Consider the following 16,327-nt stretch of genomic DNA (forward strand, 5'->3'; position numbering starts at 1 on the left):
TTGCTGAGAGCGAAATGATCACCATTTTCACTTATAGGTAAGATAACTAGGGGCACATTATTTGCCCAAGTTTGTAGAGGCAGTAAATGGCCAAGCTAGAACATTTTAACAGCAAACACTTGGTACAGCACATACTTTTGGGAAGCAGTAAAACTTTTGCTGTAATTAAGCTGTTTAATCTTTACAACTACATATGAGGTGGGCACCACCAGTTTCAGATTTTGAACATTTGGGATTAAGGTTACCCATCTAATCAAGTCTCTGCAAATATTGCCAAATCCAAAACACTCTTAAATCTGAAACAGTTGTCTTCTCAGGTATTTAGGATGAAGAATGCTCAGACTCATTTTTTATTTGTAAATGGATACAGGGAGAGTCCTGGGCTCAAAGCAAGGCTGTGAGGTTCACAGGGTGCAACCTGTAAGGTGACCTCACTCTTGGGTTCCAGTCAGCACCACAGGACCCTGAGAGAACCCCAATATGGCAAGCCCAGTGGTTCCACTGGCAGCAGCCTTGTTCTGGCCCTGATAAGAGGAACTATGGGATGCAAAGATTGAGTGCCTTTCTCAGTTTCCAAGCTAGTCTGTGACAGGGCTGGGAGTCAGATCCTGGCTGATCCGGGCTTTGAGGTCTACGTTGTGAAGCACACTACACTCTGTTGACTTCCACCTCTCTCCTCTCTGCTCTGTGCCTTTTCTTTGATTTCTAGGCCTGACTTTTGAAAATTAGCCAGAATTTGGACAAGTAGGGTCCCTGAGGTAAAATTCCGTGTCTGGGCTCTGGGAGACTGAGCAGAATGAATCAACTTATCAGGCCCCTGGGCATCCACCGTGTGCCCCTCTGGAAGGGTTAACTGGCCACATGGTCCACTCGGCCACGTCTGTGCTCGCTGTCATAACTCTGTATAAAACTGCTGCATTCTGTGGAGTTCTCCAGCAAGTGGCCGGATGGACTCTGTCCTGATGCAGAAGAGGCCACTCTGAACCATCAGCGTTATTTGCTTTGACCAGTTATAGGAAAACAAGCATTCTCCCAGCCCAGTGGGAAGGAACCTGTCACTCATCCAAGTGTACCGAGTCAAGGATTCAGAAATTAAATCTCTCCTAATCACACTGTTTGGTTGCTTATTCTTTTTAGTCTGTTTATCAGAATTAATTGGTTGTTTGCTTTTGAACCATCATCTTTCCAATGATATTGCTATTTCAGTAGATTTTCATTGCTTTTTGGATTTGGGCAATGTGAATTCAAAAGTAGACATTTCTGCATAGACACAGGTGCTCGGCAGCCTTGGGGAAGACATTTACACAGGTCATGCCCCAGTGCCAGGTTCTTCTCTGCTCCCCAAGAGTGAGATCAAGTCCACCTGGCTCATCAATGCCCACCACTGAGCAACAGCAGAGCAGCCTGTCCCAGGCAAGCAGATCTTTTAGATGTGTTACAAAACCCAGAGTTTTGTTTTAATCTCATTGTTATTTCTCTCCACTAAAAATGGTACTTTTTGCTGTGGAATTTTGACCTTTTGGTTTGGATTTTCAGTTCTGCTCTGTGACTCTGTTCTTCAAAGCCGTGCATCCGTGAATCAGAGGATTGGCACTGCCTGGAGCTTGTTGGAAATGTAGCACCCTAGACCTCCTATAAGTTAGACTCTACCGCTAATGAGGTCCCAGGCCGTCAGGCACAGTCACATTTGCCATGTGCTGCTTCTTCGTCTCCTTTCTCTGTTATCTTCAGCTGAGGTCTCCACTGAAAACTTAGCTTGAGGCTAGGTTTTTTGGTAGGTGGTCAGATCTTAAAAACATACGCACACAGAAATTCCTCCCTTGGCCTTTGCATGATGTCATTCATTTTACCTGGCCCACCACAAGAAAGAAAGAAGCAAATCACATCCAAGTTATATGTATATATTTAAGACTAACTTCTTAATTGCATCTGTTAAAGCCCCCATCATTAACAGAGTCCCAGGTGTTGCCCAGATTAATTGAGAAATAGTTTCAGGCAAAATAAACACTGCAGCGGGGATTTAATTCAAAACCATATCAGCTAAGAATGGAGGCGCAGTTAGTGATAAAGATGTTAATAATTAGTCACACTATGTTAAATTTTACATTCAGTGATTATATAGAGTGAAGAAAGACTTTCCTGGGGAGGGCAGAAATCAGCGTTTCACCTTGATTGCTATTTTAATGTGCTTATTTTAATGGGGCCATCCTGTGGAAACCCGTAGGCACATTTCCAATTTTACATAAATGTAGAATTAATTATTATGGAAGCATGTAATTTTCGAGTTGGCGCAACCTTGGCGGGCATTTAATCTAGCTCAGTCATTTTGCAAATGAATAAGTCAGATGACTCAAGTCCTTCCACAGCTAGGGAACCTGGGCCTCCCAACTGCTAGGCCAGTGATGGTGACACTTTCAGATCCCTCCAGATGGAAGGGCCTCTTCTCACCTCAGAATTCTCAGAGCACATTCATTGTATTGCCTTCACCCTGTGTTATGTTCTAGCTGCTTTCAGTTGTAAGGCTGGGTCTTGGGAACCATGTCTGATTCATTTTTGTCCTTTTTTTTTAAACTGTTCCTACCACTGTACTTCAAAACAGTAGTTGCACAAAAAAATTGCTATGCAATGCGGTCTGGGGCTGCTTTTTACCTGTCTGGTAGAGTTATTATGTCTTCGTCTTGCTAAAAACTGGCCATGGTGGGAGTATTTATATCATGGAAACGAGCAACTGTCTCAAATCAGGGTTCCCCCCGACCCCAATGGACTATTTGTCAGACATTCCCTGGCACATCACTGTTAACCTGATTTGGATAAAGATCCATACCAATGTGAAGGTGACCACTGACCTGTTGCTAAGCATGGGCTGCCTCATCAACGATGGAGTCTCGGATTGTTCAATCCCCTTTGATCTTTTAAGGAGTCAGGTCAGTGCAAGCCAGTCCTGAGGAGTGCATTGGATTTTGGCTGCTCATTGAATTTCCACTTATTTGAAAAGCTCTTTGGGCATAAATGGTAATGGAAACAGGGTCTGAAATATCAGGCAAAGTTGAGTGAGAAAAAAATATAATGTCAGAAAAAAGTGAACAAGAAAGTTGCAGTGGCTGAAACTGCAATAGCTTTATATTTCTCAGAAAACCTTCCATAGCTCCCTGTGACCTACAGAAATGCCTGAACTCCCCCACATAGGAAGCACGCACTGATCACAGCTTACAGTCCTGGCCTCATCTCCAACCCCTCATGTCATTCACTGTTACCCACCATTGAGTCTCACCTTCATTCTGCTTTCCAGCCTCAATGGAGCTTCTGCTGCAGCCCCCATTGGCATTATCTGCTTCTGGGACACCCTCTCTTCCCCAGGGCCACCACAGGCTCTCTCCCAAGCTTCTGTTCCCACCTCGCCCCTGGGCCAGAGTTCTGAGTTGACATGAGAATTCATATGACTCTTCATCTCCTCTTGTGTGTCTGTCTTCAGGAGCAGGAACCAAGGTCCCATCGGCCCTGGCAAGTATGGCTATGGCAAGGCCCCGTACATCTTACCACTGCAGACGGACACCATGCACACGCCACAGAGGCTGCGAAGACAGAGGCCCCCATCCCGGCCATCCAGGTCATCCCAGGGCGCATCTGCTACCAGACATGGCTACCACCTGCCTGCCCACCAGCTGTCTGCCCATGGGCCTCTGTACCAAAGTGAAAATGGCCCTCATTCTGGACTGCAGACCTCAGAGGCCTCCATCTACCAGCTGCCTTTGACCAATGACCAAGGCTTCCCTGCAGCTTCAAGTCTCTTCCACAGCCCAGAAACAGGCAACAGCCATGGCGTGGGGGCCCACAGGGCAGATCCGAGCTTCCCACAACCCCTGAGATCTGCAGCTATCTCGTGCATTGGGGCCTATCGGCAGTACAAGCTGTGCAACACCAACGTGAGTACACACCAGCCCAGGCCGGGCCTACAGACAGCTGTCCTGTCTCCTGTCTGTCTGCTGGCCCTGAGCGGTAGAATATGGTGAGGACAAGGGGACTACAAACAGATCATGTCAACAAACCATATACACCAGTGCAGTCATACAGTCTTTTTTCTTTGTTTGCTTTGGTACCAGGGATCAAACTTGGGTCCTTGTGCTTGTGAGGCAGGCAGCAGAACCACTGAGCTAAATCCCTGGCCCCCGGTCATACAGTAGATAAGATATTGAAGTAGCTCCCTCCATCTCTTTTCTCTCTGTGCATTCTTCCCATATACTTTACCTTTGTGAAAGGTTATTGCTTCAGTAACTTATGCACTGCTTATGGAATCACCTATCAATAATCACCTCGTAATGACGTTAGCCATTCCAGTGTCACAAAGCACTCAGTTCTTTGCTCGTGAGTCAGCAGTTGGCTGATTTAGGCAAGCTGTGATGCGGTGAAGTGGGTATTTGAGGAGGTACCACTCAGTTTCGTGGAGGCTCTCTGCTGTTCCAGGCATAACCTAAACACTTAGGTATTGAATCATGAAGGAGTCTGACATGATGTCGTGAAGAATCTCCCTGTCCTTGTCTTAGGGGAGGAGCTGGGATGCTTGGGGCAATAGATGACCCTTGGAGCCCTCCAGGAAGCAGTTATTTTCTAACTGGTGTGGGAGAATTTCAGAATTTTAAGACCTTGTGTAGTGCACTGGTATACATAGGCTGAATACCACTTTGGGTAATAGTTCAATAAATATTGGATTTCATCTTCATGCATTTTAATAATATACACTAATTTTATTAAACACTCTGGAAAGCCATGCCTTGTGCTTAGCACTTCTCTTACTTGTACCATTTAATCCTCTCCTTAATCTGTAGGTTTTCTCCTCTCTCCATTTTACAGTTTCAGAGAAGTCAAATAACTTGCTGAAAATTCCAAGCTAGGCAGTGGTAGAACAAATTACCAATGTAAATTATGTAGCACTACCAAATGTGTTGCTTTTAGTATCAGTTTAATGACCATGTATAACAGAGAAAGGAATGAGAAAATGTTAAGAGGTTACATTTCCAGGTTGCTCTATTTTTTCATTAATAATTGAATCTGCTGTACTACTCTGTTACTGTTCAACAGGACAGCTGTTACATATTAGATTCAATTTCCTTATTAAAAATATATTTCCTGGTGTAGAATCCATAGTAACGACTTAATTTGTGATCCTAATAATTCCTCCAAATGTCTGAATTGCTTCTTCTTCCACTGACAGGCTTTAGAAATGATTCATATCTATAAAGCAGTAGTTTTTCTAAAGCCACTACTAATTGGTCAAGTGAAAGTCCTAATTGAGTATCATTGCTCGTCTGGTAAAATGCTAGATGCTGTGGAAAGTAAGAGAAAAGTACACGATCTACTAAGGATCAAATGAAGTGAAGTTCGGTAAGTGCTCTGTAAATGGAAAAGTAAGGACTTACTTGCACACATCATCAGACATACCTTGTTCTTAATACTCATTTCTCTTCTGTTAAAATAAAATGAATTGTAGAATGCTTTCCCCTATTGACAGGTACATCTCTTAATTTTGGAAACCAAGAAAACCATCAATAGAAAGGAAACCAGAGAGTACATTTGGCCTGCATATGTAGCTGGCATCTGCTTCGCATTTCTTTCAGTAACTTGCTTTTAAAGCATGCACTTTGTGTGCATGTGTGTGTGTGTTGGGGGGCATAAAACAGGGTCGTAGCTCAGGCTGGCCTTGTACTTGCTGAGTAGCCCAAGCTGGCCTGGAACTCACCAGCCTCCTGCCTCGGCCCCCTGAGTGCTGGGATTACAGCTGTGTGCCACTATGCCCAGCTCAAGTATGCACTTTTTACTACTAGAACCATGCTGCCCACCACAGGCCAGTTCTGCCCATGGAAAAGGGCACTGGGTCTGAGGTCACGGCAACATGGAGGAGACTGACTGACTCGCAAAGAATCTTGGGAAATACCTGTGAGTTCATGATGTCCTCTGGCATTTTGAAAGTAGGCAAAACAAAGTCTCCAAACCATGGCAAAAAAGTAAATGTTGGCACAGTGTAGGTTTAGTTCCCTTTGTCTCACTGTGACCATTTGGACAGTGCCCTTCCTAGAGCACCCACTGCCCTAGGTCCATATCCTGATTGCCCTTCTTGAGAGGTGTCATTCCTTAGGGCTCCCATGATTGGACACCTTTCGATAATCCCACAACTTCCTGTGACTTGTGCTGCATCACATGAATACTGTAAAACTCCCTCCCGTCAGCTCACTTGGCCACTCCTGGGTTTGATGATTCTGTAGCAGACTTGGCATAGTCACATTCATGGCTGTAACTCATTGTAGTGAACAGTCACAGCAGAATCAGCCACAGGAAAAGCTCATGGAACCAAGAACAGAGGAAACAGGTTCTCAAGAGTCCTCTACCCATGGGATCACCTGGGACAAGCATCATTCCTCCAATAGCAAGTTGTTACCATATATGTGAAATGACTCCCTTTTGGTCTTCTGTGTTAACTCTCCTCGAACTCGAAATCTTCCTACATCAGCCTCCTGAATGCTGGGATTACAAGTGTGTGCCATGAGTCCTTTCCCTTTGCCCGGTGATAAAAGAGGATTGCTGAGCCACCCAATGTTTCAGCTGTGTGTAACTTCAGTGTGGTCACCCTTGGGCCATAGTTTTAGAGTGACGATAGTGAAACTGTGGAGAAACACCCACGTGCCAGTGTGTGTTTAAGATTAAACGATGCCTTATCTCTAAGGAATTCTAACATCATAGCACATCCTCAGGACTGTGTGATTCAAGTACAGTGTCCTGTCTGCAGCACTATGATTCAGTGAGGACACTTAGTGCTGCTGATTTCTGAATGTGGACTTTAAAGATGAGGAAACTCTTATTTACTTATTTAGTTTACTCTGTGGAAGAGGAAGCTGAGGTGACAACCTTGACAGAGAATCTAGTCTTTTTGAACCAGTCTCAATCCTAGCCATCTATTAGTATGACTCAGCCCCTCAACCTGTCTTCACTGCAAGCCAGACTACCTGGCCCCAACCGTGCAGGAGTCACTACTGCAGATCGACAGCATGGACTAATTGAGGGGTGTTAGGATCTGGGTCAGGGACGCTGAGATTAGCAGCTCAGAGTCCAGTGGTAGATGTGGACTCCTAAAGAGGTGACAACAGTGTGGGTGACACATGCCACGTAGGCACTGTTGTTTATTGTTTGGGTGTGTGTGTGTGTGTGTGTGTGCATGCGTGTGCGTGAGGGCTGGGGAAGCAACCCAGGGCCATAGACATACTGAGCAGGTGCTCTACTACTGAAACCCTCTTCAGCCTTTTAAAATTCCTAGGTGGTGAGTCGGCCTCGGTTGGGTGGACTCAGCAAAGGAATCCCAGAGAAGCACAGACTACCTAGGTAGGGGGGAGGATTTTTAGAAAGAGGAAGTGAGTGGCCTGGTGCTAGGGGACCTCTCAGTGGTCTCAGATGTCTTTCAAAGGAGCGAAGGCTTAACCTGCATCCATTCTCAGCCAGGGAGGACCAACACTGAGGGGCAGCATGATTTATCTGCAGCCCCATTCCTGCCCAGTACTCTAACTCACCGAATCAAGTCAATAGTTAGCTTTGTGTTTATAGAAACTTGATGAAGCTCTAGAGCTTTAGAATTAGGGGACCAGGAAGCCAGACCTCAGTCCCTCTGGCACTTTAAAAAATCCTTTTCTATTAGCTGTTTCTGGGGTTTACGGTGGTATTTGCTAAACGCATCAACTCACCAAGACACCTCACACACTTTGTCCCGGGGCCTGGATGTCGCTCTCCTTCACCTTCTCCAAAGCACTCTGAGTTTGGCTCCTCTTTCCCAGAGACAAGGCCGACATGCTGGCCCTTCTGGAAGGGGTGGGCTGGAGCTCACCACCTGTGCAAGGCAGGAATGGGGTTATGTGTTTTCATGGGGCTTTGCTGCCAAGGGAAGAGTGATCCTGGCTTTAGACAGAGTGCACCTAACCTTGTGAAGGGAAGGACCCCTGGGGCTGAAAGAAACTTTTAGCAAACACGGATATGACATCACTGACTCTCCAGCTAGCTCAGTCCCTGGGGCAGGACTGGCTTCTGAGGATGGATTTATCCTCGTGAAATTGTTTCTGCCTCAGAGTAAGTGACAATGAAGGGAAGATGTTGGCCAAGTCTCAGATGTAGCTGAGCCTGCTCCCTACATGCAGATTCCAGTTTTGCTCCCTGTCTAGTATGATACCGAATGGAGGAGGCACTGACAAACAACTTCCTGGTAGCAGTTTTCAGGAGAAACTGAGAAAATGAGCCAGGCAAGAGTTCGGAGCAGTTCTGTAAGGTGTACAGCCTGCCTAGAGCTGGAGGCCCAGTTTCTGCCTGCACAGGTCATCTGATTGGGGCTCCACAGAAGTGAAATCCCTTGTCTTATGAGCTTATCCCAGCCTCCTTAGCCAGGAAATAAGCACTGGTGTCAGTGCTGTGGCCACTCAGTTTCCCATCTTCTCAGACTGCCTGGAATTTCCATAGTAAGTTCTTCTTTTTCTGTTTTCATATATATATATGTTACAAGTTGTGATTGCAAAACACATGAATTGTGTTTAATTTTTAAAAAATGTATTACAGTAAAAGACACTGCCATGAATCTTCCTTAAAACACCCCTCCTTGCTTCAAACGTGTTTATCCCATTATTCTTACCACTTTCTGTAGCAGTTCTGGAAGTACTCTTTCAAGAGGGTCTTTAGTTGCATTGTCCTGGTTGCCTCAGTTTCCTGAATTGGTTCAAAACATTTGCCTTTCATGATCATTTTTACTTTGCGGAAGAGCCAGAAGTCACAGGTGCCAGATCTGGTGAATAAGGTGGATAAGGGCATACCTTATGTTTTTACAAGCCTGCCTTTCCATTGGATGGCACTCAAAATATTTTTTATTATACCTTATAAACACGCTTAGGAAAGACGACTCCAGAACTCCTGCAGAAGGAGGCCAGAATGATGGGATGCGTGTGCCTTCATGTGGAGTTCTGTATCATCCCGTGACACAGCAGAGGGGATGGAAGTCAGCTTCATTAATGGGACACCTGAAATAGCCACAAGGAAATTTATGTTCCTTAGGACACTAAGAGTTTTGAATGTTTTAGTAAGTTTACTTCTTGCTATATGTGTTGTAACTAACTAGAAAACCAAGACATTCTTTTTCAGATCTTCTTATAGACATAGAGATATATGAATAAAGAGGCAAAAATGAAAGAGCATGCTGGGATAGGCTTAGATTTGTATAAATGTTTGTTCAGAGTATTTAAATATACAGCATTCTCCTGGGTGAATGGATGTACTTCACCTTAATATCATCCTGTGGGACTTTAGTGCTTATATTAAATGAGAGGAAAACACTTTTTTGAGAGGAACATTATGAACTTCTACTGGATGGAAAAAAAACTATTTGAGAACTAAGAACAAATCATTGGGGGAGTGGTAGGAGGTAGCAAAGGACTTCCAATGCCGTGTTAGTCCTGTTCGACTTGAGAAAGAAGATATTAAACATATTTGAGAAATGTACTGTTTGCTTTGAAAGAAACTTGAGTGCATGGTTGTGTTGCTATGTAGCTGGAGATTGAAGTCTGTTTTCCAAAGGTAGAAGAGAAAGGGAGTGTTCACTCGCTACACCCCTTTTCAGACACTCCAGCTTCTAGGACTGTTGGACCCATCTTCGGTGCCTTCATTCAGCTTTATTGAGCATTACTGTGAGCAGGCAACCTCAGTGTATGCTAATTTCTTCCTCACATTACGCCCTGGAGATTGGGGCTTTTCAGAGGGGGTAGGCGCAAGGCTTGTCATTCAAATGTGATAATTTAAGCTTTGAGAGGCTGAGTAAGTGTTTTACCCAAGGTCATGCAGCCACTTTCTCATGGCAATGCAGGGATGTTTTCTAGATTTCTTCACTGGTAATGTTAAATACATTATATGTTGCTATGGTAGCTGGATCTTTTGATTGAATCCAGAGCAAGGCCAAGGGTTAAAAACAAATATGCCTGTCCGAGCCAGGCGGGCTTCTAGGTCGGGTTCCTTGGCACCACCTTCCTTGGGCATGGTGCTCTTCACCTCCTCCTCTGGGAGGAGAGAGTAATTAATTACATAGGTGAGCATTTGACCCTGACGGTGGCCTCTTGTGCAACCATGTTAGGTGTGCAAGGCTGTCATCTCAGCTTAACTGAAGTCACCAGAAATGTAGCTGAAGGTTCCAAAATACTCTTGGTGACTCATAGCAGCCCCAGGCAATTGTCTTGATGGAACATCAGGGAGGGCCTGTATTGCTTTATAAGGGTTCAGCTTGTCCTGTTAAAGCACATCTTTATTTCTCGCCCATTGAGAGTCCAGCAGGACCATCCCACCCTCTTTGGGGCAGAAGGGAATTATGTGTAAAGAGATTCTCTCCCAGGGTTTTGTCTGTAAAGCTCAGGTCCCATCCTGAAGGATCCCGTTTTCTGTCTAGGAGGCTCCCTCTAACCTCCTTCTCAGTTTTCTGGCCTGAAATTGACAAGAATCTGTGCCCATGGAAAGGACCATCTCTCTCAGGAAACCTGCCCAAGGCCACCTCCTGTAAGATCCTCCCAGGGAGGAATCCCACCACTCTTAAGTCCGGGACGCCATGATGCACCATAAACACCCCGGAGAGATGATTCTTGATGCAAAACACAAGAGGTCTTTATTCCAGCGCGCTGGGGCTCAGCTCATAACCCTCGCAGGGGCAGAGGAGTTGAGCCCCGAAGCAGGGTAGAGACACAGTTTTTAAAGGAAAAAACCACAAGCTATAGGGTAGGGGGAATTCCGAGAAAGGGGAGGAGGGACTTCGGTGGGGGATCATTTACGGGAATGTTTAGGGCTAGGTCCGGTTGTTCCCGTACCAGATGTTTATCTTGGTTCCTGTTCAGAAATGGTTAACGTGACCTTCTGGCCTGTCATAGTTAGCTGACTCTGCTAGGGATTGGGCTACTGGAGCTTCTTGAAAACTTTTCTAACACTCCTAGTGTAATATGAGAGATGATTGCTGACAAGGTGAAGATGACTCAGTCTGACATCAGGAAGCAATCAAATTTAAAGTGTAACAAAATGTAAAATGATCTGTAACCTGGAAGTTTTAACTTTAGAGAGTCTAAAGATGAGAGGAGATTATATGCAGATAAGAATGGGACAGGTATGTAGGGACAGGCCCCTCCAGGTAAGGAAAAGATAGGATGAAGTCTCATTGAGCTTTATTAAAAATTAGTAAGACGGTTTTGACCTCTGCAGCCAGGACTCCAGCAATTAGAAGGGCAAAGACTTTGAACAATTAGAATGACAAAGGCAGCTACATTCAAGCAAGTAGAAAGATAAAGAACTCAGGACCTGGAAGTTCCCAGGTGCCAAGAATAACAAGAATTGCAAACTTTTCCTTTATTTAACCCATTTAAGGACCCCACTCATAATCTTACCCTTCACTAAAGGACAGTGAAAGGTCACATGACCAGAAGAAATCCATGGTTAAAATGAAAGACAAGCCAGGGAGCCAATCAGATTCCAGGAGCCTAAACAGGAAGAAGAAACCTTACAAAAAGAGCTGGTGGCCAGCACCCAGGAACTTTCAAATTCTCCCTACTCGTTCTGGGTAGCTGTCTGTCATATCTCTTTTCCTCTATTCCCATCTTCAAATAAATCCTCTTCATTTGCTATAAGCGTGGCCTCTTTAGTTCTTCAGTGACTCCGAGTTTAGGAACATCAACACCTACTTTTTCCAGCAAAACAGTGCTTTGCAGTCTACACCTGGTCATTACAAGTACAAACAGATGTACTCTCTACAAAGGAGATATGAAACAGGATTTCTCAGGCTTTGCTTGGCTTTAATCCTCGCTCCATAGCTCTTTGCAGCTTTTATTTAGTTAGTTTTTTGAGATATAGTCTCACTGTAGGTCAGGCTGGCCTTGAACTCACTATGTAGCCCAGGCTGGCCTTGAATGTGCAGCGATCCTCCTGTCTCAGCCTGCCTAGTGCTGGGATTACAGGCGTGCGCCACTGCTCCCAGCTCCCTTGTCCTTACAGTTGGATCCAGCTGCTTTGACCAAGCCTTTGAGACTGAATGAACCTGACCTTGGCCTCTAGACCTATCCTGACAATTGGCAGGAAGCATTTGAGGCCGTCTTGTCTGAAAATCCACATCACGAATTACTTTGGTTGCCCACACAGTCATGAAGACCTCTGTAACATCATGGTTACTAGTGTGAGTTTCAGACCTAAGATGTCTGGGTTCAGAGGCTGACTTTAGCTCTTACTGCCCCTGTGACCTAGGGCACATCATTTAAGTCTTCCTTATCTTGGTTTCCTCATCAGTAAAACGGGTATGGTAGTTGTTAGCTAATCTATACAAATCTGGCAGAGTCTGGCATTTAGTAAGTACTCAAGAATGGTTGTTCAGTTAATCATGGTCATCCTCTTCACTCCAGGATCTGCCTTTGCTGGTGCCACCGTTCTGTCTCAACAACCCACACACAGCCCTGGGCTCAGTGAGCCTTGAATTCTTCAGCCAGGTTCCCTCCTGCCCAGGAAGTTGTACCCAGCTCCAAATAACAGTTCAGTTGGCATCACATGAGTCCCTGCTCAGGGTCACATATGGAGCCATGACGATCTGCCAGGGCACCTTATTACCTCCTGCTGCGCCATTCTATGTCACCCGCTTGCTGGACACTGCAGTTACTCTGTGGGGCTTTGCTGATTCCAGGCTCCTGTGGGTGCTCTGCTGCCTTAGCACTTGGCTTTCTACCATGGGTCCTGTGCCACAGTGAGCCCTGGGCCAGGCTCGGACATGAAGAGCTTGTTGTACCAGTGGACATGGGGCCCTGTGTGACTCGTCACAGCTGACTGGTTGGCTTAGCGTATGTGTATGGATGTTATGGTTGTAGGTAAGAGATCCAGGTTTAAGTGGGGTTTACAACATACCATAAGGTGTAAGATGTACATTTTGCATACGCAAAACTGGCTATTTGGAAGCTCTCGGTACTGATCAAGTCTTTTTATGGCATATATATGTATAGCAGAAAAAATGGGCAGTATAAATAAACTGAAACTTAATTATGAAGCACAACCTTCTGTAATCCTACCTTAATTACAAAGAAGCATTCTAACCCAAACCTCTTCTTGGGGACAGCTGGTGTTGCCAGAAGCCTGGCTGGGTCCAGAGTTGGGGACCAGCAAGTGGGCTTCCGGAGCCCCCAGCTGGCAGCTGGTCGTGGATCTCGGTGCTCAGCCCACCCTACCTGTCCTCCCTCTTTCCCACGGCTCCCATCACGCTCTGCTTCTTACAACTTCTTGCTCCATATGGCTTGGCTCAGGCCACAGCTGGGCTCTGACCACCCTGGGGTTGGTGCCAACAGCCTCCTTGCCCTGTTCTCTACTGAGCCAGGGATGTTTGCCCTCCTGCCAGGCTTCAGTCCTCTCTGTGTTCCTCATTTTCTGGGAGACTTGGTGTCTAATGCATATAGCAGATTTCTTTATAAATCCTGAGGACTTTGAGCTACTATATTTGTAGTTTATTCCAGAGACTTCCTACCGTGTTTTTTAATGTTTAAGGAGCCAGGATCCTTTCTCGTCTCCTCTGGTAACACACACACACACTTTCAAATGCACAACCAAACCATTACATTTTTAAAGCACACAGCTGGGTACTAGAAAGTTAGATCACGCTTTATCCACATTATGAATTAGAGATGACAATTTTGCTTTTATTTTTCTCACCCATTTTATGTCATTCTCTGCTCTATTTACTATTTATAAATGAGAAAGAAATAAACCAGAAAGAGCTGCATACTTTCTTTCTAGTCCAGCGTGTCAGAGTCACCTGGATACACTTGATAGCATACAGATTCCTGGACTTCATCCCGGACTTACCGAAGAGTGATCTTTGGGGCAGGGAGCCAGGTGTTTGCATTTCCAGCAAGATCTCTGGGTGATTCTTTTGCATGCTGAAATGTGGGAGCTCCAGCTTACGAGGGTAGGCAGCATTTAGAAGAGATGGGAAGGGTAGGGGGAGAGCCTGGTGGCCACCTGACATCTTTGATGTGAGTCTAGACTCTGCCTGTGCCTGGATCTGGAACCCCTCTGTGCCTCTTTTTGCCCATCTGTGGAAAAACTGTAAGGTTGTAATACTCACTTCATTGGTATTGTAGGAAGTAAATGAGTTAATGCTTGTAATACACTGAACGTAGCACCTGGCTCATGGTAAAGGCTTAGGCTGTGCTTGCTGTGGGCATCAGTCTGTGCGAGAGGAAGGGAGTGCACAGTGTTGAACTCAGATGGGACCGGTTGGCCCTCTGTGAGGGATGCGAGCAGACCCACCTGTTAGGATCAAAACATTTGAGCCAGTGGCTTTCAAATTATGGTGTGCAGACAGTTAACCTGGGGAGCTTGTTAAAAAGTCGTGTCCCTAAGAGATTCTGAACCTGTAGACTTGGACCCAAGTCTGGGATCTGCATTTAAAATTTCTGATGCCAGGGGTCAGCACATTTTCAGAGACCCTGGCTTAGAAGAGGAGGACTGGCATTCAAAATTGAAAGGTAACCTTGGATTTGACCAGGAGTTCGGGAAGGATGGACACTAATTCCCTCTTTCCTATCTGCTCTTCTAGGCATGTCCAGAAAGCAGTAGAAGTATCCGAGAGGTACAGTGTGCCTCCTACAACAACAAGCCATTCATGGGCCGGTTTTATGAATGGGAACCATTTGCAGAAGGTAAGAGCTCACCAGCTTTGTCCTAGGAGTGGATTTTGTCTGTTCTCTGATGCTGTTGCTTCTGGATCATTGGGGTGATCCTGGATGGGGCATCACTAGGGGAGAAAATGTGACCCCACAGCAAAGGGGCCCGAAGGGATCCTCACTACCAGTTGCATAGTTCATATCAGAGCTGGGGCTGTCCCCAACAGTGAGGCATGGGGACAGCATTCAAGGAATTGGGTGAAACAGGAGGCTCAAACATAAACTGTGAGAGTGAGTGGGGATGGAGGGTTTTGTTTTTCCTCCATACCTGCTTCAAGGGCTGGTATGGGGCTTAAGAGGGCACACAGAGGTGCAGAATTGATAGTTGTAGTTTTCACTTGTGGGGGGCCTCGAATGCTATTTCCAAAGATAAAGAGTAGTAAGCAGGTGGTGCCCAAGGTCCCTGCCATGTAAAAATAGCCAAACATGGCCGGGAATTTAGCTGAGTGGTGCCACCACTTGCCTCGCAAGTGCAAGGTCCCAAGTTCGATTCCCAGTACCAAAAAAATGAACGTGGTAGAGCTTGTCAATACTGGTCTGTTCACTGGAGTCATTTTTCTTTGTTGAGACTCAGATTCTAATGTGGATTTTGGACTGAGAAAATGTTAAATTCTGAGGTGTTTCTGATATTGGCAGAGAAAGTAAATCCTGTAGTGATGTTGTTGGGTCAAGCAGAATCATGGAGCTTCTGTGCTGAGCAGTTGGTTGGAAGAGAAGCCTGTGACGTTCAGGGCCTGAGCAAAAAGCTTTGCCTGGTCAGTGTTTCTCAGCCTCAACCCTCAGCAGTGACTGAGGCAGCTGGTGCTGGCCAAAACCCAGAGCGCAGACACTGGCCACTGTGTCCAGGACCTGGAATGCGTCTTGGGAGAGGACTTGATAATGAGATGTGTGGATTGTGTTGCAGAATCAATGTCGGGGAGGCCAAACTGGAAGGAAGTATCTAAGTAGAAGTCCTTGGAGACAGGAAAGGGGGAATCTGTGTCCCACTGCTCTGAAACTGGATGCAAAATTGGTATTGTCCGTGCATTTTTCTCAGAGGCAGTTCCTGTAGTTTCTGTTAGATTCTCGGATAGCCACATGACCTCAGAATTATTAGGAATGAACTTGGATGAAAAATCAGGCCTGTCAGATCCAAACAGATACACAGGTGAAACCTCAAGCCGGCTGAATGCAAATATGAGGGTGTGTACAAGGTTGGAGAGTCACAAGGGAAGGAAGCCTGAGAGGAAATTTTGATTCTGGGGATAGAGCTTGGCTTGGGCCCTTTTCATTATTAAAAGCATTATTCTAAGTTCAAGGTGGTATTCCAGTGGAGTATTGTTAGGAAACCTGGTAAAGTGTGCACAAAGTATATGGCTTAGTTAGTACTGTCATACTAGTGGTAATGTTTTAAGGTTTTCTATTTTTACCAAGTCTTAATAGGACAAGCGAAAGCTGATTGAGGGGTATATAGGACCTTGCTATACTAGCCTTACGTAAATCTGAAATGGTTTCAAAGTAGATTGTTTTTGGCATTACTTGAGCTTGAACCAAGGGCTTTGCACTGAGTCACACCCCAAGCTCTTTTTTTTTTTTTTTTTTTTTTTTTT

The 16,327-nt window shown here is 45.4% G+C and overlaps 1 protein-coding gene across 1 annotated transcript in view; it reads left to right on the top strand.

Annotated features, from left to right (window-relative positions):
* The window catches only part of LOC117283232 (thrombospondin type-1 domain-containing protein 4-like), a 111,978-nt gene that overhangs the window by 5,962 nt on the left and 89,689 nt on the right, over nt 1-16,327 (top strand). The window contains exons 3-4 of the mRNA XM_033756062.1: nt 3,473-3,923; nt 14,612-14,714. Of these exons, the coding sequence (XP_033611953.1) occupies nt 3,473-3,923; nt 14,612-14,714 (554 nt within the window). The remainder of the gene's footprint in view (nt 1-3,472; nt 3,924-14,611; nt 14,715-16,327) is intronic.

This window comes from Fukomys damarensis, unplaced genomic scaffold (genome assembly GCF_012274545.1).
Source record: "Fukomys damarensis isolate Sample0158 unplaced genomic scaffold, DMR_v1.0_HiC HiC_scaffold_25, whole genome shotgun sequence".
NCBI classification, from domain to species: Eukaryota; Metazoa; Chordata; class Mammalia; order Rodentia; family Bathyergidae; genus Fukomys; species Fukomys damarensis.